The following is an 8,953-nucleotide window of genomic DNA, read 5'->3' as shown; positions in this document are numbered from 1 at the left end:
TTTCCAGCCTCAGTGTATTTATTGCCAGGTTATACCTTATACCCCTAGAAGGAAAGACCTGCATTGCCATCTTATCTATATCAGTTCCCTCTAGAACAAAACAAGGAATGTTTGTGCTAAGGCCGAATTCTCATTTCTCCACGGTACAGGGAAGAATTGGACCAGTTTAGCTAGCTACAGGGGGACCAGGTGTATTTCTTTTCAATTGGAGGTAGAGTAGGATAGGAAAGATGAAGAAGAGTTCTAGTCACAGCAGATCACCTGCCTCGCCTTGATCACCAGCCTGAGTTCTGGAGGCCTCGTGGCAGAGACGGCAATTAAGAAGGGGAAGGAGGAGGTAACAGCTGATTGAGTTTTATTAGGGAGCATTTCCCATTCATGCACAAGGGGCAGTGTGGCAGGCAGAACAGAGGTGTTTATGGGAGATGCTGCCTCATAGGCTCAGGGCCGGCTCTAACTTTTTTGCCGTCCCAGGCAAAAAAGAAGAGCGCCGCCCCGCTGTAACAGCCCCCCCCCGAGCGCTGCGCTGCCAACCTCCCCCCAGTGCCGCGCCGGGCCGCCGAAACCCCTGCCTGAGTGCCGGGCTGGGCTGCCCAAACCCCCAACCCTCCGGAGCGCCGGGCCGGGCCGCCCAAACCCCCAGAGGTCCGGGCCAGCCAAATCCCCGCTCCCCCGCCCGAGCGCTGGGACGGGCCGCCCAACCCCCGGTGCGCCGCGCCACGCCGGGCCGCCCAGATCCCCCCCGCCCCCCAGTGCCGCGCCGCTGAAACACTCCCCGGGCTGCCCGGCCAAAACAAACAAAAAAAACCCTCGAGCGCCGCCCCGCTGAACAAAAAACAAAAACACCGCGAGTGCCCCCCCGCCACCCCAACATTGGCTGCCCCTTCTAAGATGCCGCCCCAAGCACATGCTTGGTCGGCTGGTACCTGGAGCCAGCCCTGCATAGGCTAAAATCCAGACGCGTTACGGTGTTCACACTTCAATCTCCGGCTGAGACAAAACACTATCCAATGTCCATCGAAAAGTCAGCAGCCTCGAGACCGTGCCCTCAGTTATTGGAGAGTTGCGGGGGGACAGAGTCTAAGGGAAGTCCCTACAGACCAGACCCAGAAGAACGGGTAGATCTTCCCCTTGAAAGAGGAGCTGAAGGCGTGGATGGGGGCCATGGTGTCTGCATCATAGAAGCACACAACCCCTCCTTCATAGTCCAAATACACTCTGATCTTGCTGGGGCTCTGGGGCGGGTCCAGCGGGCTCCATTCTGCGGTGACTTCCCGGTACTGGCCCACGGAAAGCTGGATAGCCCAGGTGCCTTGCTCGGGACTGAAATTGAACCATCCCTTCCTGCTGGCGGACTCCCTGGTGACACCCAGAGCCCAGCCCCCTGTGCCGGCCACCTCCACGTCCCAGTAATGCATCCCTGATATGTAGCCAGCAGAGCCCAGCACGCAGGAGTAAACGTCGAATCTCCCCGGGTCATTGGCCAGAGCCAGCCTTGTGTTTGTGGCTGTCACACTTCTCCGGTCCTTGGAAAGGGTCAGACTGGGGTGAGCTGTGTCTGGGTCCAGAGTGACATCCTCTGTGGAGAGAGACAGCCCAGCAGGTGAGATCCTAGGCTTACAGATAGAAGCAGTAAAACCTATTGCAGATGCTCAAACAAGAGCTCCTCCATTCCCCTTTCTCGGGCGAACTACAGCAGGGAGGACCCTGGGCAGAGATTCTCATAGAACATAAAAACATTTACAATTAGGGCTGTCGATTACTCGCAGTTAACTCACGCGATTAACTCAAAAAAATTAAATGTGATTTAAAATTTAATCGTGATTAATCAGTTTTAAATGCACTGTTAAACAATAGAATACCAACTGAAATTTATTAAATATTTTGGATGTTCTTCTACATTTTAAAATATATTGATTACAATTACAGCACGGAATACAACGTGTACAGAGCTCACTTTAGATTATTATTTATTACAAATATTTGCACTGTAAAAATGATAAACAAAAGAAATAGTCTTTTCCACTTCACCTCATAAAAGTACTGTAGTGCAATCTCTTTATCATGAAAATGCAACTTACAAATGTAGGGGTTTTTTGTTCCATAACTGCACACCAAAACAAAACAATGTACAACTTTAGAGCCTGTAAGTCCACTCTGTCTTAGCGATTAGCTGAACAAGCAATAGGACTAACAAGTTTATTTACATTTGAGGGAGATAATGCTGCCTGCTTCTTATTTACAATGTCACCTGCAAGTGAGAACAGGTGTTCATGTGGGACTGTTGTAGCTGGCATCACAAGGTATTTATGTGCTAGATGTGCTAAACATTCTTATGCCCCTTCATGCTTTGACCACCATTCCAGAGGACATGCTTCCATGCTGATGACACTCATTAAAAAAATGCATTAATTAAATTTGTGACTGAACTCCTTAGGGAAGAATTGTATGTCTCCTGCTCTGTGTTTTACTCGCATGCTGCCATATATTTCATCTTACAGCAGTCTCAGATGATGACTCGGAGGTGCTGGACATGTTCGTTTTAAGAACACTTTCATTGCAGATTTGACAAAACACAAAGAAGGTACCAATGTGAGGTTTCTAAAGATAGCTACAGCACTAGATTCAAGGTTTAAAAATCTGAAGTGCCTTCCAAAATCTGAGAGGGACGAGGTGTGGAACATTCTTTCAGAAGTTTTAAAAGAGCAACACTCTGATGCGGAAACTACAGAACCCGAACCACCAAAAAAGAAAATCAACTTTCTGCTGGTGGTGTCTGACTCAGTTGATGAAAATGAACATGTGTCGGTCCGCCCTGCTTTGGATTGTTATCAGGCATAACATGTTATCAGCATGGACGCATGTCCCCTGGAATGGTGGTTGAAGCATGAAGGGACGTAAGAATCTTTAGCACATCTGGCATGTAAATATTTTGCATCGTCGGCTACAAAAGTGCCATGTGAATGACTGTTCTCACTTTCAGGTGACATTATAAACAAGAAGCAGGCAGCATTATCTCCTGAATATGTAAACAAACTTGTTTGTCTCAGCGATTGGCTGAACAACAAGAAGGACTGAGTGGACTTTAGGCTCTCGTTTTCCATTGTTTTGGTTTTGAGTGCAGTTTTTTTGTACATAATTCTACATTTCTAAGTTCAACTTTCATGATAAAGAGATTGCACTACAGTACTTGTATTAGGTGAATTGAAAAATACTATTTCTTTTGTTTTTTACAGTAGAAATATTTGAAATCAAAATATATATACAGTGAGCACTGTATGTTTGTATTCTGTGTTGTAATTGAAATTAATATATTTGAATATGGAGAAAACATATAAAATATTTAAATAAATGGTATTCTATTATTGTTTAAGACCGCGATTAATTGCACGATTAATGACAATTAATTTTTTTAATTGCTTGACAGTCCTATTTATAATCAGAGACTTGGGAGAGGACAGGGATCCCCAAGACCCAGATTGTGAGAGGTCGGAAGGGGCAGCTATAGTGTACAATGGGCACTAGGGGCAGCAGAGGGTGGGGTGGGGAAAGGGCGGATATACAGTATCTTGGGCACAGGGCAGCAGAGGGTGCGATGCGATGGGGTGGGGTGGGGANGCGGGAGGGGAAGGGGCAGGTCTGGCTATACAGTATCCTGGGCACAGGGCAGCAGAGGGCGGTGGGAATTGCCAGTCTCCCTGCGGTGCGTGGGAGAAGGGGATATCTCCACGGTGTGACTAGCTAGTGTGTAGGGCCCGTGAAGTTGCACTGGGGCCCGCAGGGTCTGTTTCTTTGATACCCTGGGTACCATGCAGGTGTTACCTTTTTCTCTGTAGACCTTCATCTTGGGGTAACCCAGCAGGGAGTCGGAGCCCATGAGGACGGCTAGGACGTGGGCAGCCAAAGGGGGATGTGGGATCTGCAGTGACCAACCAGCCTCCGGCTCAGGCGCTAAATGCTCTCCGGAGTGGATCCTTGGAGGAGAATCTCCGCCGCTGTGGAATGAACCTGCCAGACATAACTTCCAGTCTCTGTGCCGCCATCCCAAATGGGACTGTCCTTTCTATCGTACTTGTAGGTATGTCTTTGCGCCACCCCATCCCTATTGCCAGACTATCCGACTCCCCTTAGCCAACTTTAAATTATCCGCACGACTCCCCTATAAGGGCACGGGACCACTACACCCATTTTATGGAGGAAAAACTGAGGCATAGATAGACTAACTATGATCACACAGGAGACCTGACCCCAGCTCCCCCTGCTCGACCCCACTCCCTTCCCCAAACCAGGGATGGACCCCAGGAGTCGTGGATTCCAGCTGCCCTGCTCTGACCTGCTTGACCCCACTCCCTTTCTAGAGATAGACCCCAGGCCCCCACTAGATCACACTACTCCCCTCTCCAAAGCAGGGATGGACCCAGGAGTCCTGCTTCCCAGCCTTGTGCCCTATCCACTGACCCACCCAGTCCGCCCAGACAAATTGCCAATTATGAGGGACTCTCCTCATTCCTTCCTACCTGCCTGTCCCCTCCTGGCCCATACAGATCCTTCGGGGGCTGCTTCTCCAATCCCCAAGTGTTCCCAGCCGCTGAAGTGCCTGCCGAGATGGGGCTGGGTGCCTGGCCTTGCCCTCAGCAGTGCTGGACAGTTGGAATAAGGTTCGGGGCTGGAGGCCAGGCAATCTCCCACCCTGCTGGGTTCGGTCCTCTTCCTTCCGAGGGGGCTGCCAGGCCAGCAGCCTGGAAAACAACTCAAAGTGCAACGCGACGAGGAGAGCGGACTTTCATCCCAGTCACAGGTCACTTCTAATCGCGCTCGATCGGGACATGGCAACCCAGGAGACAGCTAATCCCCTGTGCTGAGATAGCTGCGGCTTATGCCTCTGGGCGTGGAGGCAGCAGTAACAGTCAGGACTCCTGGGTTCTCTCCCTGGCTCTGGGAGGGGAGTGGGGTCTAGTGGGTTAGAGCAGGGGGGCTGGGAGCCAGGACTCCTGGGTTCTCTCCTGTCCCTGGCACTGGTGGTTAGAGCGGGGGGGGGGCTGGGAACCAGGACTCCTGGGTTCTGTCCATGGTTGGGCATGTATCTGAGGCAAAGGAAGGCATTGCCTTCCCACACAGGTGCCAGGGCCTCTGTGTGTGTGTGTGTGTGTGTGTGGGCACACAGGGTCACGTGTTGCCCCCCCACACCTCCCACCGCAAACACAGAGCTGCCCAGCTGTCTGGGGCTCCACTGACTCCGCAGCTGAACACAGCCCCCTGGGTCCTAGAACCAGTCGCCCGTCCCTTCTGTGGGGTGGGGGGGGATGAGGGAAGGGTTGGGGGGTGGGGGGTAGAGGCACTGGGTAGAATAGGGCAGGGGGAGGGGAAGGTGGGAGTGAGGGGTAGAGGCACTGGGTGGAATAGGGCAGGGGGAGGGGAAGGTGGGAGTGAGGGGAGGGGGATGGGGAATCGCAGGGGGAAGTAGGACCCCAGCATGTGGTGTCCCCTTGGCAGCAGCTGGGGCTCACCCGGCAAACCCGCACCCTGACAAGCCCCACCTCCCTACACCCAGATCCCTCCGACGAGCCGCCCACCCCCAGGTCCCCACCCCTCAGAGCTCCAGCAACCTTTGCTTGGGTTCAGGGATTTGGCTGGAAGGGGACTAGGGTGACCAGATGTCAAAACTGAAATATTGGGACGCAGGGACGCGGGGGGTGGAGCAAAAAAACCAAAAACGCCGGAGCGCCCCCCCCACCCCGCACCAGCTGATGCAATCCCGCGGGCGGCCCTGGAGTGGGGGCAGCAGGTCCCAGCCTCCTCCGTCCCGCTTGGGTCCCGCAGGGGAACAAACAGGGCTGCCCTCCGCCCCGGGGCCACCGGGGATTGCACCAGCTGGGCAGCAGCCCAGATGCGACTGATCAGGGGCTGGGCGTAGCCTGCGCACTGCTGGGTCCCCGCAGCAGGCCCGGGCTCGGGGGGTTCGCGCCCTGGGCGCCAGAGCCGCAGCCACCGAGCGCCACGTGCTTGGCCAGCAGCCACTTCCTCCCGCCGTGGCAGTGGGAGCTGCAGCAGTGGCTGCTCCCAAGTCCCGCTGGCCGCTGCCCAAGTGGGGAGAACAGCCGCCACCTGGCCCCACAGGCCGCCTCCCTGCTCCTCCTCCAGGTACCGCCTCGCCCGAGTCCTGCCTGCGCTCGGGGCCAGGCAGCCGGACTCACACTCACCCTGGCCCCGCGCTCCCCTGCGTCTCCCGGGCCTCCCTCCAGCTAGGAGGGATCCAATCGGGCAGTGAGGGGGCAAGGCTGGGGGCGGGAATTTGGGGAGGGATCCAATGGGGGAAGGAGGGGGCGGAGTCGGGGCGAGGGGGGCACGAGCCCCTCCGAGCTCTGCCTGTGAGTGGGAGCCTTTGCTTGTTTGTCCAGTGTCTTGACCTAACATTGGTCGGGACGCGGGACAAACAAGCAAATATCGGGACAGTCTCGATAAAATCAGGATGTCTGGTCACCCTAAAGGGGACAAGCATGCGGTGTCGGGGAGGGGGAGGGAACAGTGGGCAGGGGGCAGAGCCTCGATGGAGAAAGGGCCGGGGCATGGGGCAGAGCAGGGGTGGAGTGTGGGTAGGGCCAAAGGCAGAAGAGGCGGGCTGGGAATTACTGCCTCCTTCCCAAGTGGAAGCTTCACCCACCACCCATGCCTGGCTCTGGGAGGGGAGTGGAGTCCAGAGGGTTGGAGTGAGGGGGGGCTGGGAGTCAGGACTCCTGGGTTCTATCCCTGGCTCTGGGAGTAGGGTGACCAGACGTCCCAATTTTATCGGGTCTGTCCCGATATTTCCTTCTTTGTCCCGCGATGGTCGGTCGGGACACTGGACAAAAAAGCACCCGGGCCTGCACACACCAGCTAAGCCTCCTCCCGACCCCACCCCAAACACACCCACAACTAATCCCTCACCAGGCTCTCTCTCCTCAGCCTGCACCCTCACAAAGACGCCACCCCAACCCCTGACACAAAACCCCGCACATCACCCCAGACGCAAGGCCCTGCCTGGGACGGGGCTGCCTCCCCCACACCAGCTGACGCAGCACCACCGCACGTGCTCGCACCCACGGGGGCAGCTCGTAGGGTTCCCAACTCTGACTGAAGCTGTTCCAGGACTCCCCCACACACACACACACGACGTTGTGTCATTTTCTTAAACTATCCCAGTAAAATCTCCTGGGTTGCTTCCAATAGTCACCGGGAGAATCGATGCCAATGCTGGGAGACTCCAGGCCAGTCCAGGAGGGTTGCCAAACCGAGCAGCCCACAGGCCAATCCGCTTTGTTTGCGCCCACCTCCTAGGGCTCACCAGAGCTCACACGTCCCTGGGGACGCCCTCGTGCACGTGGTCAGCTGTTTGCTCGCTCCTGGAAACCCCGCTTCTGCCCAAGGCCCCAGCCCTTCCACCACCACACCTGACGGAGCCAAGAGCCACCGCCCCTGCACCGCAGCCACCGGCCCGGTCCTACGGCAAGCCCCCCAGCAAGTGGAGGAGGGCAGGCAGGGCATGGCCTCAGCCTCCCTAGCCCCACAGCATGGGAAGGCGGGTGGCCCAGCCCCACCAGCGGGGCCAGAGCCAGAGAACTGGAGCCGCACGCAGGGTGTAGTCATGGCCAGGGATGGGGTCACGCTTGCCTGTTTGAGCCTCCCCTGGGGCTTTAGGAACTCAGCAGGAGACCAGGGATCTAGGGCAGGGATCGCACCCCTGCCCTGCTTTGTCTCTGCAGTAGTTTCCCCTCCCCGCCCCGCTCTGAGCACCCGGCCAGCAGCCACCGCTCTCCGCCGCCCAGCTCTGAAGCCAGAGCGCAGCGCGGCGGCTGCTGGCCGAGCACCCAGCTCTGAAGGTAGCACCGCGGACAGCGGCAGTGCAGTAGTAAGGGTGACAATACCATACAATGCCGGGCTTACTTCTCCATTGCTGCTAGAGGCGACGCTGCCTTCAGAGCTGGGCGCCCGGCCAGCAGCCGCCGCTCTGCAGCAGCACAGCTCTGAATGGGCACAGGAAGGTTTGTTTCCTAAAGTTTTGCATGCCACCCCTAGAATACGTTCCGTGCCCCTGCAGGGGGTCTCACCCCCCGGTTTGAGAACCTCTGGCATAAGGTGCTTAAACCAGAACTCTCTATTAGCTGCGTAACTAGATGGCTCCAAGATTCTGAGCATGCAGCTCGGAGCGTGTCCGGCTCCTCCCGGGAGACAGCCCCGCGGGCACCACACACGGCTCATTTTAGACAGACAGGCTGAGGGTACAGTACATCTCCCCTCCTGCAGTCTCTAATCGCCCCCTCCCCTTCCCAATCAACAGCATCTCAAACACACTATGGCCTCCACACCACACCTGAGGTCTCAGTGGGCGATGACAGCCATGCTGGTGCTGTGGGTCACCCTTTCCCCCCGTGTGTCCGGCAATGGGAATGGCCCAATTATGAGCTCAGGGGGTGATGCAGGTGCCATGTCCAGCCGGGACAAACTGCTACCTAGTGATGGCTGGTCTGCGTCAATCTTCTGCTGGGCCAATGAGAGGCTGCATGGGCTGGTTTCAAGACTGCCATTGGAGCGAGGCTTTGCTGGGTCCCCTGGGAGCGAGGCTTTGCTGCGTCCCCTTGGAGCGAGGCTTTGCTGGGTCCCCTTGGAGCGAGGCTTTGCTGGGTACCATCAGAGGGAGGCTGTGGTGGGTTTCATCTCAGGCACGGCAAGACCCAGCTGGGCCCCTTTGAAATCTCCACGTTGGGTTCCTTTCTCTGGGCACTCACTTTGTGGTAGATGTGGCGTAGCCAGGGCACCAGGGGTCATGTTTTCTTTTGGAAACACTCTGTGCATGCAATTTCAGCTTGTGCCAGTTCTCCTGACTGTAAACCACCCCACTTTGGGGAAGTCCAGCCCCTACAAAGCAAAGTGCACTGTCGATTGTTCCAATAAATACAAAAATTGAACAACACAGGGA

At 55.9% G+C, this 8,953-nt stretch overlaps 1 protein-coding gene across 2 annotated transcripts; it reads right to left on the bottom strand.

Moving 5' to 3' along the window:
• Nucleotides 1-338: 338 nt before the first annotated feature.
• Nucleotides 339-5,024, bottom strand: LOC117884635 (E3 ubiquitin-protein ligase TRIM7-like). Of its 2 annotated transcripts, none has more exons than XM_034785136.1 (3): nucleotides 4,518-5,024; nucleotides 3,823-3,995; nucleotides 339-1,579 (listed from the first exon to the last, which is right to left on the bottom strand). In XM_034785136.1, the coding sequence occupies exons 1-3, from the start codon at nucleotides 4,538-4,540 to the stop codon at nucleotides 1,053-1,055; spliced, it is 723 nt and encodes a 240-aa protein (XP_034641027.1). In that variant the 5' UTR covers nucleotides 4,541-5,024; the 3' UTR covers nucleotides 339-1,052. The 2 variants fall into 2 exon arrangements, with proteins under 2 accessions (XP_034641027.1, XP_034641028.1); XM_034785137.1 differs by having other exon boundaries at nucleotides 3,823-4,008; nucleotides 4,518-5,023.
• Nucleotides 5,025-8,953: the final 3,929 nt, after the last annotated feature.

This window comes from Trachemys scripta, chromosome 11, assembly GCF_013100865.1.
Source record: "Trachemys scripta elegans isolate TJP31775 chromosome 11, CAS_Tse_1.0, whole genome shotgun sequence".
Taxonomy (NCBI): domain Eukaryota; kingdom Metazoa; phylum Chordata; order Testudines; family Emydidae; genus Trachemys; species Trachemys scripta.
The sequence above is the reverse complement of the archived record's forward strand: the minus strand, read 5'-3'. Positions and strand labels throughout refer to the sequence as shown.

What these genes read in the sequence shown, in the direction of transcription:
- LOC117884635 (XM_034785136.1), bottom strand. Translation starts at nt 4,540, where the DNA reads ATGGGCCAGGAGGGGACAGGCAG. An exon ending in GGCCAGGAGGGGACAGGCAG is followed by an intron (nt 3,996 to 4,517) that starts GTAGGAAGGAAT and finishes TTCATTCCACAG; the next exon opens with CGGCGGAGATTCTCCTCCAA. An exon ending in GAAGGTCTACAGAGAAAAAG is followed by an intron (nt 1,580 to 3,822) that starts GTAACACCTGCA and finishes CTCTCTCCACAG; the next exon opens with AGGATGTCACTCTGGACCCA.